Here is a 20732-nt window from a genome sequence, read left to right as displayed (position 1 = left end):
ACCAAGACCAATCACCTCCAGATTCTAGTTGAAACTTTTAAGATTTAATGAACCCATATCAATATCATATCAGCATCAAAATATTGTCATGTTCATTCTCGATCTATGGTTCGCCGTAGTAATCTCTCTCTGAAAGAGACTGTAGACAATGTGAAAAGACAGTTCACAATGGCTTCAAGAGGAGAACGAGGATGATGGTGGATTCGGCTACATACATGATTCGCAGCAAAATGAGTCTCTCTTTGACGTGGAGGTTGGAGATAAAGGTAAGGTGTATAGAGAAAAAATAGTGCTTCTATTCATACCTCCAATATGGTTATTTGGACCCTCCTCTTATTTTTAAACATTTTAAAATCCTATTTTGCCCTTCTAACAAACTGAAAAGAAAACTATGAATCTCTCCCATCGTCACAGTTCCTCTATCCTCTCTCCCTCTCAATATAAGGTAAAATTGAACTCCCTTGATCAATGGTATAAATAAATACGCACATGTCAAAATATACCGGAGCATTATACCCAAAAATAACATGTATAGGAGCTTGATGACTGGAAATTACACAGATAAATACATATGTATCTATATCGATAGATATGTATATGATATTGGTGGCTTCAAACTCAGCTGCATATAGGTCATCCAAGTTGTTGATGTAGTCAGGTATATATTCCCAAGGTTAACGATTATAGGAAATATCAAGATTCCCTGTACTCGATCGACCAGAACGCAGAGCTAATTTCTATCACAACTCATAATTAAAGCACCCTGAAATCCAGTCTACTGCCTTCGCTCACCCTGAAATGATGTACATAAAAACATCACCACATAGATCTGCCTCGATTGGAAAGACTGAACTCCCCATCAACACCACGAACCAGGCCACCCCAGAGGTTAAAAGGATCATAGTTTGATCATTCCCCGTCCGGCAGCGTCACAAAGACAGCAGGTGACATTGGAGCGCCACCGAACAAGAAAAAGAGAATTGGAGAAGAGCAAACATCTTTTGCTTAGGGTTTAGAGAGCTTCCTCAGCCCAAAATTAAAAAGGCAAGTATATTATATGTTTTTTAATTTGATAATACACAATATGTTGTTATTAAATTTTTCTTTTTGCATGTAGGACCACTGCCTTCGCTTATTTATGTTGTTTTGAGTTGGTTAATACGTACCATGGATAGATTATTTGAAGCAGTGGTGTTTAGGTAGTTGAAAGTTAAAATCTGTTGTTTCAAATTTGATTTTATTATTATTTTTTTTTTTTAGACAATAGATATTGTTATTCCTGGTGTTGACTGTAAACATTATATGCAACAAATATAATTTTGCTCATGTCATTGATGTTCTCATTTAATCTGAAAACTACAAAAAAAACATTTCACTTTACTCTCATTTCACTCATCAAAATACATCTATATTTTATCATTGCAACAAATAAAATACATCTAAAATAGTCATTCCGGTAATAACTAACGTTGTTGACAGTTTTTGACCTAGGGCTTCTCTGAAGACTAGGGCTGTGATCAGAAACCTAGGTTTCTTCGATCTAAATTTTTCCAAGCCATGGACATCCTGTTCTGGAATTGCCGAGGGATTTGCAATCCCTCTACAAGGCGTGCTTTGAAAACTTTGATCTCACAGCACAAGCCAGCGATCGTCTTTCTGATTGAAACGAAGATCAGAGAGAAGGAAGAGTTTGGGAGGCTGTAGCGGACTCTAGGGTTTGATCATGCAGAGGGTTTTTTAAGTGTAGGCCAATCCGAAGGGTTGGGTTTGTTCTGGAATGAGGAAACTAGGGTTCATATTCGTCAGCCCTCACATGCACGGTTCATTGAAGCGGTGGTGGACGATGACAATGGATCGATCCAGTGGAGACTTACGTGTTTTTACGGCAATCCTTCGGCGACAGAAAGACAAGAGTCGTGGAACTTGATTCGGTCTTTAAGTGACGATGATTCACTACCTTGGGTGGTTCTTGGTGACTTCAATGAGATTGTGCATTCATAGGAGAAACTGGTTGGGAGATTGAGGCAGAAAAGTCAGATGCGGGGCTTCCGAGAAGCCCTAAGTTATGCTGAGTTGGTGGAGTTAGGTTTTCATGGTTGCCCGTATACTTGGAGCGATTCTGAAACTAAGGTTAGGCTGGATAGAGTGGTGGTCACAGCGGCCTGGCTTGATTGCTTTTCGCATTCCAGAGTGATCCATCTACCGCCCAGTAAATCGGATCACATTCCAATTTTGCTCCGAGTTAGCGCAAGTCCGATTGTAGTGAGGAAGCGGTTCTATCGATTCTGGTTCGAAGCTTTATGGCTGCAGTATGACAGATGCCATGAATTGGTGCAAGAACAATGGCACAAGCCAATCTCGTGGTAGCCAATGTTTTTGGTTGCCAAGAAAATTGAAAATACAAGTATTGCCTTGGATAAATGGCAACGTCCTTTCTTTGGGGATATCAATGCAATCCGTGGTAGGTTAGAGGAGCTGTTGGGGCTGTCTAGCTCACCGGTTTTGCAGGCTGAGAAGAATGCTTTGTTGGAAAGGCTAGAAGCTTTGCTTTCGGAGGAGGAGACTTATTGGTGTCAGAGAGCTAGAGTTTCATGGCTCAAGGATGGGGACAGGAATACAGGTTTCTTTTACCGTAAAGCGTCCAATAGAAAACGGAAATTTTTTATCAGTGGCCTGCATGATGAGGCAGGTGATTGGTATGAGGATGATGAAGGGTTGGAAAACATTGTCGTGCATTATTTTGAGAATATGTATAAAGCAGGAGTTGTTGATTCTACTGCATTAGAGGAGACTTTACAGGCTATCATTCCTTCGGTTTCGGAAGATATGAATTTATCTCTTTGTACTCCTTATAGTAGTGAGGAGGTAATAGTGAGGAGGTAAGGGAAGCATTGTTTCAAATGTATCCAACCAAGTCACCTGGACCGGATGGAATGCCGCCCTTATTTTTTCAGCACTATTGGGAGAGTATTGGTACAGATGTAACAGAGGCTGTTCATAACTTTTTGCATTCTGGTCAGTTACTCAAACAGATTAATTTCACGCACATCTGTCTGATTCCTAAGGTTGATTCTCCAGAGACTATGGCAGATTTGAGACCTATAGCATTATGTAATGTGATTTACAAGTTATGCTCCAAGGTTATTGCTAATAGACTAAAGATGTTATTGCCTCAGATTATTTCACCATTTCAGAGTGCATTTATTCCAGGTAGACTGATTACCGACAACACGCTGGCAGCTAATGAGTTGGCACATTTTATTCATAATAAAAGATCAGGTGATGAGTTCATGGCTCTTAAATTGGATTTGAGTAAGGCGTATGACCGGTTAGAGTGGTGTTTCTTGCAAAAGGTTATGGAACGGATGGGATTCGCTACTAGTTGGATCCAGATGGTTATGTAGTGTGTTACTACTGTTAGGTACTCATTTCAAGTGTGGGGTAAGCCTCGTGGATATGTGGTTCCAACAAGAGGTTTAAGGAAAGGTGATCCTCTCTCACCTTATCTGTTTTTACTTGGGGCTGAGGGTTTGTCAGCTTTGCTACTTAAGAAGGCTGAGTTGGGTGTGTTACTAGGTATCTCTATTTGTGAGGGTGCTCCTATGGTGAATCACCTCCTCTTTGCAGATGACAGCATGCTATATGCTAAAGCCAATTTACAGGCTTGTCAGGCGATCAGTAATGTGTTGGAAGTGTATGGCAAAGCATCTGGGCAACAGGTTAATTTTCACAAGAGTTCCGTTACTTTCAGTAAGAACGTTGGGATAGTGAACCAGAGGTTATTTGCTTCTTCTTTGGGGGTTGAGGTAGTGGAGTCTCATGAAAAGTACTTGGGGTTACCTACTTTTGTGGGTAGGAATAAAACTAGTACTTTTCAATATATTCAGGAAAGGTTGGATCAGAAACTTAAGACATGGCAAGGTCATCTGTTGAGTGGAGCTAGGAAACATATTCTGATCAGGGTGGTGGCCCAATCCTTGCCTACGTACGCTATGAGCTGTTTTCAATTAACAAAAAAACTACTTTTGTGGGTAGGAATAAAACTAGTACTTTTCAATATATTCAGGAAAGGTTGGATCAGAAACTTAAGACATGGCAAGGCCGTCTGTTGAGTGGAGCTGGGAAAGATATTCTGATCAGGGTGGTGGCCCAATCCTTGCCTACGTACGCTATGAGCTGTTTTCAATTAACAAAAAAATTTTGTGATGATCTTCAGCAGATATGTGCTAAGTTCTGGTGGGGAAGTACAACAGAGGAGAGAAAAATTCATTGGAAGTCTTGGCAATTTTTGTGCCGACCTAGGGAGGAGGGCGGTATGGGGTTTAGAGATTTACATGTTTTTAATATGGTTATGTTGGCTAAACAGGGGTGGAGGATTCTGCAGTATCCGACATCTTTGATTACAAGAATGTATAAAGCAAGGTACTTCCCGAATTCTACCTTCTGGGAAGCTGAGAGTCATCCCACACCTTCTTTCTCGTGGAGGAGTATCTTTGCTGCAAGGAGTGTGTTGGAAAAGGGAGCTAGATGGCAAATAGGGGATGGGAAGGATGTTTTATTATCTGACCCGTGGGTACCAAAGGTTGCTCCTTTTTGACTTTTACCTATTCATGGTGGGAGGGACCTGAGCTGGCGTGTTAGTGACTTGTTGACTAGGGAAGGCCAATGGAATGAGGAGTTGGTGTATCAGGTTTGTCATGGTGATGATATACCTTCTATTCTTTCTATTCCTTTAAGTAGCCGGCGAGTAACTGATCGTTGGATTTGGCATTTTGATACTAAGGGTCTCTTCTCTGTTAAAAGTGCTTACCGACTTTTAATGGAGCGAGGAAGCTAGGGCTGACGTTGTTCCTGACCAGATACGTAATTCATGGAAGAGGTTATGGTCGGCTAATTTACCAGGTACAGCTAAAATTTTCTTGTGGAAGGTGTTGAATAATTATCTTCCAACTGTGGAGAGATTAATTGAGAAACAGGTTCCATTGGAGTCAGGGACATGTATACTTTGTGGGGTGGAGAATGAAACAGCTGAGCATTTATGCAGGTATTGTCCTTTTGTGATGGAGACTTTGGCAGCAGTGCCTGGATTAGCACGGGTTGGCTATTCTAGTGCAGCAACGCAGTTCCATTTTGTGGATTGGTTGTGGTATTGTGCTTCTCATCTGTCCTCTCAATTATGGGCAATTTTTGTCCATACTTTGTGGGGAATATGGAGGGAAAGGAATGCAAGGGTATGGGATAATAAGCATACGGTGGTGGCCAATGTTGTGATGCTTCCTTCTGTCAGGCTTCAGGAGTACCAACGACACCATAGTAAAAATAAGAATGGGGGGAATAGAAGAGTTGTACCTTGGAAACCACCAAGTGCAGGATGGGTGAAAGTAAATTTTGATGGAGCTTATCATGGGGCTACTGGTACTGGTGGGATTGGAGTGATAATTCGAGATGATATGGGGCAGTGCTTGGGTGGTTGTTATGCTCCAGTTTCTAATGTTTCTTCTGCTGAGCAGGTTGAAGCTTTGGCTGGGAGAGAGGCTGTCTCACTTGCTATTCAGCGAGTCCTTTCTCCTGTGATTATTGAGACGGATTCTGTTACTCTTTTGCATGCTACAAAGCAGAGAGTCATCCCCCATACTTCCTTCATTGGTCGTGTGTATGATGACATTATCTTCCATCTTCAATAGATGCAATGTTCTTATTTTACTCATGCTTATTGTCAAGCCAATGTTGTGGCTCACAATTTAGCTAGTTTTGCTTATTCTTCTTCTAGTCCTTTTTTTTTTTGGCTCAGAGTCTCCATCTTGTATTATTGATGTACTCTCAAAGGAGTTTTCCTCCTAGTTTAATTTGAGTTGACAGTTTCTCAAAAAAAAAAAAGTCATTCCGGCCATGAAACGTAATAATCAAAAGTAGACAGCATAATAATTTGCAATATATACTCTAGAATTTGGTTTCCTTTCGTTGTAGTTGCTTATATATCCTCCTCATGCTCTATATCTCTATATAAAAGAAAAAAATCTACCTGCCCATACAAAATAACCAAAAATGACAAACAGAGCTAGAGGTGGCAAACGGGCCTAGTCGTGCTTCGTGTCGTGCTCGGGCGTGCTCGGGCCGGCCCATTTATTATCGTGCCGGGTTCGTGCCGGCCCATTTATTATCGTGCCGGGTTCGTGCCGGCCCATTTACTTAATCATTAAGCCCGGTCCGGCCCATGGCCCGAGCCCATATCATGCCGGGCCGTGCTCGTGCCGGGTCAATAAACGGGCCGTGATCGTGCCTATCCACTATAAAACACGATTTTAAAATCTTAATTTGAATAAATAAAAATTAGTTTTATTTAACTATTTAGAAAATTAAAATAAATTAAGTTCTACAATGCTTTTCTTAATCTTAGCTTTTTAAGATTAGTTTTCTAATATTTTTTAGGGGAAATGATCATTTACCCGATTTTAGGCTAAAAATTGCCCACTTGCTCCACCAACTGTTTTTTAACCCCATTTACCCAAAACACTCTAAGGGTTATTTCCCCTTTACCCAATTAATTATTATTATTTTTTTTTGAGACTTTTTTGCCCTCTCCTTCATTTTCACTTAGAGGGAGAAGTCATCTTCCACCTTGCCTGCCTCAGGTAACCAGTGGCCGGGCGCCGACTCCGGTGACCGGAATCCGACGACCGGTCACCGGAATCCGACGACCGGTCACCGGAATCCGACGACCGGTCACCGGAATCCGGCTACCCAGTAATCATATTATTGCCCCCCAGTAATCATATTATTGCCTCCCAAATTCATATTATTTCCGTCCAGTGAATTGTATAAACTCCCAAAACCAAAATGAATACACTATAGGTCACAATTGATCATATTATTGCCCCCCAGTAATACCTAGTAACCATATTATTGCCCCCCAGTAATCATATTATTGCCTCCCAAATTCATATTATTTTCCGTCCAGTGAATTGTATAAACTCCCAAAACCAAAATGAATACATTATAGGTCACAATTGATCATATTATTGCCCCCCAGTAATAATATTATTGCCTCCCAATACTCATATTATTGCCCCAATAATCATATTATTACCCTTCAATAATCATATTATTGCCTTCAAGTGAACCAAAATGAATACACTACAGACACAATTGATCAATTTATATGTTCAATTGTAAACGTTCACTTTTTTTTTCTTTTTTTTCCTTCCCCATTCTCGGAGCTCTTCCCATCGAGATCAGAAAAAAAAAAACAAAAGAATTTTTCTCCGGCCACCCAAAGTCCCCCTGTGGACACCCATGCTTCTCCAGCACGATTCCGACCGGACCGCCTTCATCTTCTCTAGGTCCTCTTCTCCAGTCGCTCACCTGCAGCCCATCTCCTACCGGTCCCAGCCCCGACGCAGCCCATCTCCAGTCGCTCACCTGCAGTCCATCTCCGCCTTCGTCTTCCCCATGTCCTCTTCTCCAGTCGCTCACCTGCAGCCCATCTCCGACCGGTCTCAGTTTGGTGAGGTTCCGGCACCGCAGCGGGATGGGAGCTTCAGATCGGTGATCCATGATTGAGGATGGTCGGTGATTGGCAGAGGTCGACGAAGATGGGGCTTGGGATGTGCTAGCCGGCGCTGGGATCGAGGTCGACGAAGAAGGTGTTGAAGACTTGAAGGAGTGGTCGCCACTGCCGGCTGGAGAGAGAGAGAGAGAGAGTCCGGGAGGAGAGAGAGTCTGAGAGGATTGAGATCTGTGAGTTTTAGTTTGATTAATAGGGGTAAAATTGTCAGTAGATGTTGAATTGGGTAAATGGGGTCAAAAAACTCTTAGTGGAGCAAGTGGGCATTTTTTAGGTTGAAATTGGGTAAGTGGTCACGGCCCCTATTTTTTATATTCCACTACAAGAAAGAAAGAAATAAAAAAATAACTCAAAATATATTGCTTTTAGTATATTATTGTGAGATTAATCTTTATTAATATAATAAAGATTTAGTATCATATTATTCTTTCCTTCATTCTATAGTTGTATTATTATGAGATTAGAAAAAAATACTTTATGTCAAAACAAGGATATAATGTTTTATTTCACTATTTTGACAATATAAATAAATAGCATTGGTGGAATTGTTTGAGATTTTAAATAAAGAGATCTAATATTCAAATCTCATCATTGTGGTTTTTCAACATTTTTAAAAACAAAATGAAATTTTGTGTTTGTAACGGGCCGGCCCACAATATGTCGTGCTGGGCCCATTATGGGCTCGGGCCGGGTCGAGCCAATGGGCCAATATTCCTAGGCCCAACCCGGCCCGTTATTCTAACGTACTCGGGTCGTGCCGGGCCACTAACGGGATTGGGCCGTGCCGGGCCTCTTTTAAGCGTGCCGTGCTCGTGCTTAGCGGCCCGTTTGCCACCTCTAAACAGAGCAGAAGGCTTGTCAATTTAAAAGGGCATAGGTGTAACTTTAATAGTCTTTCGACTTGAGCCACTTGATAGATAATTAGATGTCCACAAATCATTCCCCTAATATCCAAATCAAGTAGAGCTTTACTGCATTCACGTAGCTCCACAAAATGACTGAGCAGCGCATACCACCGCAGAAGCTCCACGGCAAGGTGGCCATCATCACCGGCGCCGCCAGCGGCATCGGTGCAGTCACGGCCCGCCACTTCGCCGACCACGGAGCTCGCGTCGTCGTGATCGCCGACGTCCAAGACGCCAAGGGCCGAGAAGTCGCCGCATCCATCGGCTCCCACCGCTGCACCTACGTCCACTGCGACGTCACCGACGAGGACCAGGTCAAGTCGCTTGTCGACTCCACCGTCGAACTCTACGGCCAACTCGACGTGATGTACAGCAACGCGGGGATAACCGCCGCGTCGGTGCAGACGGTGATGGAGCTGGACTTGTCATGGTTTGATAAGGTGATGGCGGTGAACGCCCGCGGAATGGCGGCGTGTGTGAAGCACGCGGCGCGTGCGATGGTGGGGAAGAGAGTCAGGGGCAGCATAGTGTGCACGGCGAGCTGCGTGGCGGAGTGGGGGACGGAGAGCGCGACGGACTACACCATCTCGAAGCACGCGGTGCTGGGGCTGGTGCGGTCAGCCAGCGTGCAGCTGGCGGGGCGTGGGGTGCGCGTGAACTGCGTGTCGCCGGGTGCGGTGGGAACGCCGATGGTGAGCGAGCTTTTTAAGATTGGGGCGGAAGAGCTCAAGGAGTTTATGGCAGCGGTATATTCGGGAAGCAGCGATGATGGGCCGCTGATGGAGAAACACGTGGCGGATGCGGTGGTGTTTTTGGCGTCAGAGGAGTCGGCGTTCATCACCGGCCATAATTTGGTGGTTGATGGTGGACTTGGCACCAAGGGCAAGTCATTATTCAAACCATCATCAACTTGATTTGCATAGAGATACTAGTTGTCTACTTGTCTGGAAAACTTATATGAGAGTTTTGTCTCTTTGTAATAGGAATAAATCACAAGCAGTTGTTTTCAGTCTTAGTTATGGTTATGATCGAGACTTTTCTCCTCCAATATGTATATCGATCGATCTCCTCCTTAGCTATCCATATTTAAAATAAATTGTTGAATAATTTGCCAGAACAATTAAGCGAGCAAAGAACACGCCAAAAAAAGTGTTGCTACTGGGACTTATTTGGTTTCTGGTGTAGTGATCATTGATGAATATGGTGTGGAGGGATCTGATTCCCTTAAAATGAGCTTAGTGTAAAATTCTGGAAAGTTCGTATAATCTTTAGACCAAAAGAAAAGAAGTTCGTGTAATCACATCACCCAATACAACTTAAATAATATATTTTTTTTTTTCAGGATGACGTTAACTCGGCCTAACAGAAATAAGATTTGCTATTTTTCTTCTTTTTTGAGCTTTATGTACTCTGATGCTGTGTCGACTACATCTGGGCTTCACTAGAAAATTTTCATGGACCATGTATATATGAAAAAGTCAAATCCTCTAAAAATGGCCATTTCAAACAATACTTCATACTCCATATAGCTAAGATGCCTGGAGTTCAGGCACAATCTAATGATAATAGATGCTCTATGTATACCTATAACAGATATATAATGTCTACCTATTTCACATTCGAGGAACTAAGAATTCAAAAAGCCAATTATATAGAAAAAATCATCTCCAATATGTAACTATTGATGCAAATTAAAAGGCAGAAAAATGGTTAGAAGATTGAGAATTCCTCGAATGTGAAAGGATTATGCTATTCTTTTTTAACGGAGGTAACTGTATAGCGTCAATGACAGTTTGGAAAGAAAATAGTTTGTTAGCTGTATCCAGCGATGTGGCTACCTTCCTAGCCATTAGATTAGATAGAGAAAGGGGATTACACGAACTTCACAAGGTTTACAACAAGCTCACTTTATTTATAGTGCTACAAATTGTCGTTGTATTGCTATTGGCCTGAGATGGAGGTAGGTGTAATAACCTGTTTTTTTTTATTCAAAACAATTTGGTGGCAAACACTTTGTTAAAAGGTAAGGTGTACCTTGATTCAAGGCCGGTTGTTCTAATCATCATACATGTCTGCATAATTGAAAGAAGCAGACAATTCTATCTCTCTCTCTCTCTCTCGCTCGACCGAAACCGAAAACAGAGCAAAGGCTCTTCGGTCTCTCTCTACCTCCACCGGCCACCAAACGGCGTCGAACCACTTCCTTTTGCTTCGTCTCAGCCTTGCGCAGCTGCCAGAGGCAGCCTTGCACCGTGACACGGCCACCAGCGGCGGCGGGAAACTCCGCCCGGTTTGAGCTCGTTTTGGAACCAAGCTTGATATCTCAAGCTACCGGTCACCAATCCTCACCAAAATCCATCCACAAGCTCGCCTCAACCTCCTGAAGCTCCCAGAAGTGTCCTTGCACGGCGGCGTTGCGCGTGGTGGCGGCTGGAAGCCAGCCCCAATCAAAATAGAAACCGAGCGATCGATCTCGATATCTCGAGCTATAGGTCACCATTCCTCGTGATTCCTGTCTCACTGGACTCGCCTCGACTTGCTGATCAAGGACCAGGAAGGATCGGATCTGGGTAGATCGATTTCACGTTCGTCGGAGCTCGCCTCGTTTTAGATCGAAAACCACCTTCAAATCCGGATATCTCGAGTTACAGACGACCTTTTCTTGTGATTCTTGGCTTGATGAACTCGCCTTGAGTTTCTGAAGAAGTCTCCAGAAGGGATCGAAGCGATTGGTGGAAGTTTTTACGTCGATCGGAGCCCTCGCCGGATTCTGCAAATTTTCCGGCAACCGTAGCTTCAAAGGTAGATTTCGATCGGTTCTCGTCATTTTCTGATAACATACCTTTAGAGTTTTTGGTTAAGCTTGATGAGATGAAGCAGAGCAGCCCGGCCCCGACACCATTGGCGGTGGTCGGCGGCGGCTCTGCCACTAACTCCGGCGGCCATTTCTGGCCAACTCCGGGGGTCAAAAATATAGTTTCTGTGCATTTTTAGACTCTATATTTCAATACGAACATTTTGATATATTATACGCAATTTTTGGATATCGTATGATTAAGTTATGAATTCTTAAGTTTCGATCGATTTCGATCGTTAGATTTGTGATCTGTGAAGTTAGGACCGTCAGATGGACTTGTAGTTTTGATATGATGATCTTATGACTGTCCCAGTGGCTTTGTGTGGTCATGGGCGAAGATCCGACCGTTGGATCTTCGTATAAATGCAAAACAGTGATTAGGGAGGCGATTCGTGAGAATCCGTCCGTCGGATTTTCGTATAAATTTGTGAAGATGTTAGTAAGGACGATTCAAGAAGATCTGACCGTTGGATCTTTGTGATAATTTTGGAGGATGATCCTAAGGGCGATCCGTGAGGATCCGACCGTTGGATCATCATATAATTTTGATCTGACCGTTGGATCATCATTAAATTAGAATCTGACTGTTGGATCATCATTAATTTAGAATCCGACCGTTGGATTTCCGTATATGTGTAGTTTTTGAATGATTGCTAAGTTAAGGTCATGTTTGATTAGGTGATTGACGGTCTTCCTTGGGTGAGCGGTTTCGGTGTGTATTGTGTTAAATTGAAGACGCAGTGGGAATATCGAGGTGAGTAAACCTCACGTGGTTCATATTACGAACCGAATAAATTTAATTACTTTATTTTGTCGTAATTGTGTGAAAATATTTATGAAATAAATATTTGTTTTAAATCATATGGGCTTGATCAACTACGGTCCATAGGTAAGTAAAATGATTTAATTATACAAAATGAATTTCACGATTTTTATGCTTGAACTATAGTTGGTATTAGTGATTATCCCTGAGCGGATAATTACGTATATATATATGGATTGGTGTGACATGGAGATGTGTGATTTTATAATGATTTAAGTGATGTGAAATCGAAAACGTGATTTACCATATTCATTTATGATGATAGTGATTGGTGAAATTATATTGGAAATTTATGGATGACGTGGTATTGAGTGATGATATGATTGAGTATGGATTGGTGATTTTTGGAGTTGTATTTTGAGTACATATATATACACAATAATAGTACGTATCATGGTATTATTGATCCTATTGTGTGAAAGAATATTATTGTACTCGATTTTGGTTTTAGGGTCAACATAGTGACCAGTATGGGGGAATCAGATGCTCTAATACTAGGTGGATGATGGGCTACGATTGGTTGAGTTTAGGGTCAACATAGTGACCAGTATGGGGGAATCGGATGCTCTAATACTAGGTGGATGATGGGCTACGATTGGTCGAGTGTAAGAGACGCCCCAACCCTTATTGGGTGATGGGCTAAGTTGAGTATGTGTATCGGATGTTCTAACCTATGTTGATGAACTACGATATTGATAATCATGTCGGATGCCATAACCTAGGCCAGGTGATGGGCTATGATTCAGTTAGAGCTCTAGTCTGTCAGTCACCGTATTTGTATAAATACGCTTTCGGGGTTTGAGAAGAAACATGTGAGTTTAGATCCCGTATTAATCTTTGGTGATTTAGAGTGGTGATTTTAGTGACTGATTTTGGGGATTGTGGATTTCTTCGTGGATGTTGTGATTGTTGGTTGTTTTACTTGAGTTAAAAGAAATATGATTTAATAAATCAACCGTTCATTTCTTGTTTACTCATACGAGCTGTCAAAAGCTTACCGGGTTTGGTGTTGTTGCAATCCCGGTACACTATTCAAATTGTGTAGCGGGTAATCCTGCAGGTCAGGAGAATCAGGGCGGTGATCGTACGGGTTAGAGTATTTGTCATAGATTTACAGCAATTGTAATAGTGAGGTGAGTTAAGCTCATTTGAGCCTTACAATTTGATTTGGTGAGAGTGTGTTGTAATAAATAAATTGAGGATTTGGTTTATTGTAATATTGAGAGGTGTGAAGTGTGGTTGTTTGTGAGAAAAAAATTTCAGGACGTTATTTGTAATTGTTATTATTCATGTTTCGGACTTTGAATTGATTATTCAAAATTCGGGGCGTGACAGTAGGTTCATTGGTTTTTCAATTTTTGGGTGTCCTTAGTAGTTTCTAGGTTTAATTTTCATTATACTCTTGTTTTTTGGAAAGGTTTTGGTCTATGTCCCCCTCTCCCATAATGCATTTTTTCATTCTTTTCTTTAATAAAATAAAATGATGGAACGGGTGGTGGGTTTCTAATTGTAGTGGATATTTTCTTTTGACAGAGAAGGTAGGCACCTTATGCGAAGGCTGCTAACCAGGACCGGTCTTGAGGTTCTTGATGACCAGGGCAAAAAAAAAATTTGGTGCCTATAGCTGGTCCAGAGATTTTTTTTTTTATGACGATTCTGAGATTAATTTTGCTTTGAAAAGTTACGAATTAACAAGTTTTTAGAATAATCAACAGAACCACAAAAACCAAGCAACATAACTTCTAATACTCATAATTTCAAAATTGAAGAACACCCAATGCCTATTTGATAAATACCTCAACCTACATCATGGAATGTCAAAAAATTTGTCTAATCACCGTAGAAGAACAGAAAAATAGAAAGAATAAAGATTGGGAGATGAAAAACAAATAGGAGAAAGATTGGAGGGATCAATTATGAAAATGAATTGAGGGATTGAATAACCATTGAAACCCTAACTTTAAAAAGAAATTTGTTTGATTTCAACGTTTTGGAAAGAGTGAGAGACTCTGCTATAATGATGCTTGACTTTTTGCAGTTCTCGATGACTTGAAGAGTCAAAGAATAAGAAAAGGAAAAAAAAAACACGCAGTTAGTGCGTCTAGAATTCAAAAATAAAAGTTCTTTTTTTTACATTCCGCTACATATTATTGTAAATTATATTTAAATATATATATATATATATAATTGGTGCCCCACCTTCCCTTGGGCCCTGGGCTGTTGCCAAGGCTGCCCTTGGACAAGGTCGGGCCTGCTGCTAATGAAAAACTGATATCGCTTAATTCTCTACTTAAATTTATATTAAAAAAAGATGTATGCAGAACCCTTACACATCTTCACATTACCTAAACAAACTGTTATTGCAAATGCCAATGCATCGATCTAAGAGAAAAACAAGCCACCAATCTAGCATGTAAAAGAAGTACGAGCCACATTGTGGGTTGATGCATGTGTTGTCTCAATGCCACATTGTTAGGTTGCTAAAAAATAGCCTATTCTTCGCTGAGTGACGAATTTTCTTTGTCCATTGCATTTTTTTGATCGTAAACGTATTATCTTAGGGTCCTATTCTTCAATGTATGTATTACTGTAACTGTTTTCATTCACCTATGAACGTCTATGCTTGGTTCAAAATATTGCTTTAATCTTTTACATTGACCTACATAGGTTAATGCTTTGTTAAACAACTAATTTTTTTTTTCTCTAACTATACTAGTTCAACTTTTTTTTTTTTTTTTTCACTCCCACACCTTCCCATTTCATCTCACTGCACGCATTTCGTATGTCAAATTAATGACCTTCATGATATTTATTAGATCAACTAACCAACAAATCACAACTACCGAATAATTTGACCATAAATAAAAGCAGATTGAATATGCAATTCTATCCTATCTAGGTTGTTTGACCCATTGACTCGCCCCAATGTGAAAATTCAAACATCAAAAGAACACAAAGGAGGTACGCGTGGACCAATGTCAAACTTTACCAACCGACTCGGTCCAATATTCCTCAAAAGTATTATTTTCCATACAATAAACCGAGCATTCCCTGGTGACTAGTCCGCAGATTTTCCACTTTTGGAAACCAAAAATAACAGAATATAAGGAAACAAGAACCAGCAAGGCGTAGCCGGCACAAAGCCAACACAACGCCGTTCCCCTCCGCTCCGATTAACACAGCATTTCCTTCTCTTCCTTCGTTTCCTCTTCTTCTTCTTCTTCTCCTTCTATTCATCTATGTTTTTTCCGTTTCGTATATTATTGCTGCTGTTCTTTTTTGACGCCGCTTCACGGTTCACTCAACTTTTTCCAATGGCGCTTCGTTTTGAGATAGGGTTTTGAACTCCATTTTAATCTTTTTTGATTGAATTGGAATGCTTTTGCTTTACTTTCATGCCATTACTCGCAATTAGTTTTTCATGGTGATATGAATTCATAAGCAGATAACTCATGTGATAATTGATTGTAATGTCGGTTGCAGCAGCTTTAGGTTTACTCATTGGTAGTATTTGGCTGTTTTCATTTCGGTTTAAATAGTCATTATGCCGAAATAATTATGAGGTTGTGTTTCTCTTTGGATTGAATTAGTATGAACATTGTGTATATAAAGGAAGTCTGTTGAAAGATCTCGATTCTTGAGAGACAATAAAAATGAAGATATAACATATAAGCAGAAAATATTTATGTATATTGTGTTGCAAACGTGGACTATATTTGCAGATTTTCAATGTAGTGTTAGAGAATGTGTACTATATATATACTATGAACGGATGCATGCTTATTTGTTTGTAGCTGTTTACTGATTTTAGAACTTGGTTCGCTGTTTTGTAACTAAAGGTTTTGGAGAGGTTCAATCGTGCTCATGCAGCTCAATTTTGTAGTTGTTTGAGCTCATTATAACCCCCTACTGCTCCTCTTAATAAAAGCACTTTATATAAATGCGAGAAAACATTCATACGCCTGCATAATGATTGATTGAAAAAATGTGAGGGCTAGACAATCCCCTGCGGTGGAATGAATTACTCTGAGAGCTTTAAGCTCTGAAACCTGTTTCTCAACCCTGCTTACCATTTTCAACTCGCGTTCTTGCGTTATTCACCATTACAGTTTTCAGGTTCCTCTTAGCCTTACATCCCAAATCAAAGTCGGACATAGCATCACCTCTTTCACTGATGTTTCTGACATCAAAATATCAACAGAACTTTCACATGCAGTTGAATAACTACCATCTTTTCTAGTTTCAACATTTCTATGCTTCTTCCTTCTTTTGAAATATTCTGATAGCTAGTCAAGTCTGGTCATCTTTGTCCATAGAATCTCTGGCTTCCATCCTACAACATCTGGGAGGAAATCCAGGAGAAACAAGGGAATCATTACTTTCATTTGAAATCAGAAGCGGAATGACATTATTTTCTTCCTTTCTTTTCATGCCTCTAAATATTTCTTCCAAGGAAACCCAAGATGTACAGGGTGGTGCAATGCGGCCGTGCCCCCTGGGTTCAGTCAGCTTATTTCCCGCCTGCTAGAACTGTTTCCTATCCTCTGTTTCGAAACTCCGATTTTATGAACTATAATCTGCCACGAAGGCAGTCAACAATAGGCCGGTGCAACGCAGCCGCGGCCCCAATAATTGTGGAATATTAAAATGTTGTCAGAGGGGACAGGTGTAATTTTCATAGTCTTTCGACTCTTTTTTTTTTTAAATTTCCTAGTCTCCTGATAAATATCCACTCAAGTAGAGCTGGAGTCGCGTAGCTCAACACAATGACTGAGCAGCCCATACAACTCCAGAAGCTCCACGGCAAGGTGGCCATCGTCACCGGCGCCGCCAGCGGCATCGGTGCAGTCACCGCGCGCCACTTTGCCGACCACGGAGCTCGCGTCGTCGTGATCGCCGACGTCCAAGACGCCAAGGGCCGAGAAGTGGCCACATCCATCGGCTCCCACCGCTGCACCTACGTCCACTGCGACGTCACCGACGAGGACCAGGTCGAATCGCTAGTGTAAGTATTTGGACTACTCCCTTCAACACATGATTTTCCTAAGATCTCAAGGGAAAAGGACATGCAAAGAATTAGGAGAGTATCTCTCCTAATTGCTCGAAGAATCAAAGGAAATAAAGGCAGATCAAATGAAGAGAGTTTCAAGGAAGTTACCTCACTGGCTTTAAGATAAAGATCTCGAGATACATATCATTTTGTGCATAATCCTAAATTGATATGCATTGATTTTAATTGATCTTAAAAATCTATTTTCGGATGCATATCAGATTATATGTTCAAAACAGTTTTAAATACCTTTCCATGTCTATCTCAATCGATGTTTAATGTGATTGAATTGAGGGGGAGTCATTGTCTTCTATAAAAGGTTTTAAAACTATGTTATGAGTAGAGTTATTGTTTTGATTTTTTATAATAGTGTTGCATAGTCTACACTAAAGGTTTTCCAAAACTCTCATTGTTGTTTTGATTGTTTGATTATATTGCTTGGTCACTGCATTCATCACTTGCATATGTGATTGAGATCTGTGAGGCATCAAGGCAAGACCGTATTTGAAGACGTGTCCAGAATTCTTCATCTATACAGATTGTTTCATAGTTGTTTAGAATAGGTCTTTTACAGTTGTGAACAAGTTCGCATTGTTGCTAGTCAATGTGGTTGTGTTGAATACCACTACTTGTGATCTGTAACGATTTGATTCATATTGGATTTGATTCTCGTGTTGGCTACGTTAAAAGCCACGCAGTGAAGTTTCCTCAGTGGAGAGGTTTACACTGCGTCAGCAATTGCTTGTGTTCTCTTTCACTTGTACTAATTAATCACTGAATTTCATTTAGTGTTCCATCTAGTGTTTTCAGCTAGTCGACTCCACCGTCGAAAAGTACGGCCAACTCGACGTGATGTACAGCAACGCAGGGATAACTGCCTCGTCGGTGCAGACGGTGATGGAGCTGGACCTGTCATGGTTCGATAAGGTGATGGAGGTGAACGTCCGGGGGATGGCGGCGTGTGTGAAGCACGCGGCGCGTGCGATGGTGGGGAAGGGAGTCAGAGGCAGCATAGTGTGCACGGCTAGCGTAGTGGCGGAGTATGGGACGGAGAGCGCGACGGACTACACGATGTCGAAGCACGCGGTGCTGGGGCTGGTGCGGTCGGCAAGCGTGCAGCTGGCGGCGCGTGGGGTGCGCGTGAACTGCGTGTCGCCGGGTTTGGTGGGGACGCCGATGGTGAGCGAGACTCTTAAGCTTGGGGCGGAAGAGATGAAGGAGATGATGACAGCGGTTTATTCGGAAAGCAGCAATGGGCCGCTGATGGAGAAACACGTGGCGGATGCGGTGGCGTTTTTGGCGTCGGAGGACTCGGCGTTCGTCACCGGCCATAATTTGGTGGTTGATGGCGGATTTGGCACCAAGTCCTAATCAGTACTCAAACCATGATGGACTTGATTTGCATTAATTGTGATACTATAGTTGTCCACTTGTGTGGAAAACTCATGTGACAGTTTTGTCTGTGTGATAGGAATAAATCACAAGCAGTTGTTTCAGTCTTGATTATTTCCACCAATATGTATATCGATCGATCTCCTCCCTAAGCGATCTATATTAAAAGATATATTGTTCAGTAATTTGCATGAAAATAACTAGATAATTAATTAAGCGAGCTAAGAACACTCGAAAAAAAGAATTGATCGATGTAATATGGTGTGGAGGGATCTGATTCCTTTCAAATGAGCTTGATGTAAAGTTAAGCGAAGTTCGTTTAATCCCTCGACCAAAAAAATAAAGAAGTTTCATATAACCCGATACAACTTTTATATATATATATATATATATAATTTTTTTTTTTAAACTCAGCCTAACAGAAACAAGATTTGCCATTTTTCTTCTTCTTTGAGCTATATGTACTCTAATGCTATGTGACTATGTCGACTGCATCTGGGCTTCACTGGAAAATTTTCCATAGACCAGGTTTTATATGAAGAAGTCAAATCCGCTAACAATGGCCATTTCAAACAATACTTCATGCATACTTCATATAGCTAAGAATCCAAGTTAAGATGCCAGGAGTTCAGGCACAATTGAATGATAATAGCTGCTCAATGTACGTATGCCTGAGAGATGTATATAGTAAACAATTAAAGCAAAAGCCAGGAACCAAGAATTATATACACGGCCAATTAATTAGAAACAATCATCTCCAATATGAAATTATTGATGCAAATAAAAAAGCAGAAGAATGGGTAGAAGGGAGTAAGTAGTAACTGATGAACCCATAAGCGTTTTTTGGAAGGGTAATGGACGAATCATAGTCTTTCATGTGAGAGAAATCAAAGCTTCAACTCTTTAAGATTCAAAATTGAAAACCAAAGAGAAGACTGAAATCAAAATCATAATCACCGCTTAAAAGGAAACTATTTGATCATGATAGCGGACAAACAGAGAAAGAAAAAGAAGACAAGATTGAGAATTTGAAACTTCTTTTATGCCCTTTTTTTTTAATTTTTTAACAGAGGTAACTACAACGTTAAGGACAATGTGGAAACCACATAGTTTTATGCTGTATCAGATGATGTGGTTACCTTCCTAGCCATTAGATTATACAGAGGATGTAGATTACATGAATTTCCCTAACTTTTGTTGTGTTGCTATTGGCATGAGATGAAAGGAGGTTCATTGGGTTTTAAATTTTTGGGTGTCTTTAGTAGTTTTTTGGGTGTCATTATATTGAGTGTTCTTTTTGTTTTTAAGAGAGATTTTTTTTTTAATGAAAGTTGATTAAATTAGATCAATAGACTAGAGGCTAACAACACTTCAACTAATTCTCTACTCAAGGATCGCAACTCATTACAAACCAATAAAGCTTGCTTAAAAGCAAGTCCAGTACATGCTATAATAGCCTCGCCTCCTAAGGAAAAATCAATAATCTATGTCTTGCCTACCAGGCACGCAATTGTGGTACCACCAAAAGCATAAAAACATCTCAAAAAGCTCCTAGAAACTATCATTACACACACCAGACTTGAAAATAAATGTAAAGAAAATTAAAATAGGGCCAACTCCTTCCCCTTAGGGTTGAAGTCACCAGCATTAACCAAATCCTCATTCTGATTCTTCCTAACCTTATAGGTCTTCTTCTTCTCATTACTTGCATCCTTTGCCTTCTTTCCTTTCCAAGCAGTATCATAGGGCATCTTGATTTGGCTACCAACAGGTCGCCCACATTTCTTCTTGTTTGCCTTGACCACAGCAAGTTCTAGGGTGATACGCCATTGTTGCAGCATCAATATTGCGCTTGCCAATAGCCAAGCTTAGCCCTGGTTTTTTCGGGGAGAGATTTTGGATTATTTTCTCATGTTTCATCTAGGGCTGCCAATGGGTCGTGTCGGGTCAAGGTATTTGTCGTGTCGCAAGATACAAATCTAAATCCAATCCATTTAATAATCGTGTCAAAATTTTAAACTCAAACCCAGCCTATTTATTAAACGAGTTACTCGTTTCCAACCCGCTTAACCCATTTAATAAATAGATCATGTCGTGTTAGACAAAATGACCCATTTAAGGGTTAACAATGTGACCCATTT

At 40.9% G+C, this 20732-nt stretch overlaps 3 protein-coding genes and 1 long non-coding RNA gene across 4 annotated transcripts; all 4 read left to right on the top strand.

The window, feature by feature from the left end:
• The first annotated feature begins 2370 nt into the window (after positions 1-2370).
• LOC133744226 (uncharacterized) lies at positions 2371-5684 on the top strand. Its single transcript, XM_062172366.1, has 5 exons — positions 2371-2865; positions 3021-3328; positions 3422-3806; positions 4367-4573; positions 4929-5684. Exons 1-5 carry the CDS (start codon positions 2371-2373, stop codon positions 5682-5684), a joined length of 2151 nt encoding a protein of 716 aa, XP_062028350.1.
• Positions 5685-8475: 2791 nt separating this feature from the next.
• LOC133744079 ((-)-isopiperitenol/(-)-carveol dehydrogenase, mitochondrial-like) lies at positions 8476-9482 on the top strand. The gene has a single exon (XM_062172213.1). The coding sequence runs from the start codon at positions 8559-8561 to the stop codon at positions 9381-9383; it is 825 nt and encodes a 274-aa protein (XP_062028197.1). The 5' UTR covers positions 8476-8558; the 3' UTR covers positions 9384-9482.
• A 1084-nt stretch (positions 9483-10566) lies between these two features.
• Positions 10567-13501, top strand: LOC133707352 (uncharacterized). Its single transcript, XR_009845065.1, has 3 exons — positions 10567-11271; positions 12005-12080; positions 13195-13501. It is a non-coding gene; the product is annotated as an uncharacterized LOC133707352 (long non-coding RNA).
• A 3381-nt stretch (positions 13502-16882) lies between these two features.
• On the top strand, positions 16883-18723 carry LOC133707222 ((+)-cis,trans-nepetalactol synthase NEPS1-like). The gene is made up of 2 exons (XM_062132774.1): positions 16883-17152; positions 18010-18723. The coding sequence occupies exons 1-2, from the start codon at positions 16916-16918 to the stop codon at positions 18568-18570; spliced, it is 798 nt and encodes a 265-aa protein (XP_061988758.1). The 5' UTR covers positions 16883-16915; the 3' UTR covers positions 18571-18723.
• Positions 18724-20732: the final 2009 nt, after the last annotated feature.

The sequence above is a fragment of the Rosa rugosa genome, chromosome 4, assembly GCF_958449725.1.
Source record: "Rosa rugosa chromosome 4, drRosRugo1.1, whole genome shotgun sequence".
In the NCBI taxonomy this organism is placed as follows: domain Eukaryota; kingdom Viridiplantae; phylum Streptophyta; class Magnoliopsida; order Rosales; family Rosaceae; genus Rosa; species Rosa rugosa.
This window is presented reverse-complemented; position numbering and strand designations above follow the sequence as displayed.

Bases quoted from the DNA above. Each gene is read 5' to 3' on its own strand.
- LOC133744226 (XM_062172366.1), top strand. From the start codon at position 2,371: ATGTTTTTGGTTGCCAAGAAAATTGAAAATACAAGTATTGCCTTGGAT. The intron at 2,866-3,020 runs GTAATAGTGAGG...CATTCTGGTCAG, and splicing joins CTCCTTATAGTAGTGAGGAG to TTACTCAAACAGATTAATTT. The intron at 3,807-4,366 runs GTAGTGGAGTCT...TTGGCTAAACAG, and splicing joins CTTCTTCTTTGGGGGTTGAG to GGGTGGAGGATTCTGCAGTA.
- LOC133744079 (XM_062172213.1), top strand. From the start codon at position 8,559: ATGACTGAGCAGCGCATACCACCGCAGAAGCTCCACGGCAAGGTGGCC.
- LOC133707222 (XM_062132774.1), top strand. From the start codon at position 16,916: ATGACTGAGCAGCCCATACAACTCCAGAAGCTCCACGGCAAGGTGGCC. The intron at 17,153-18,009 runs GTGTAAGTATTT...TAGTGTTTTCAG, and splicing joins AGGACCAGGTCGAATCGCTA to CTAGTCGACTCCACCGTCGA.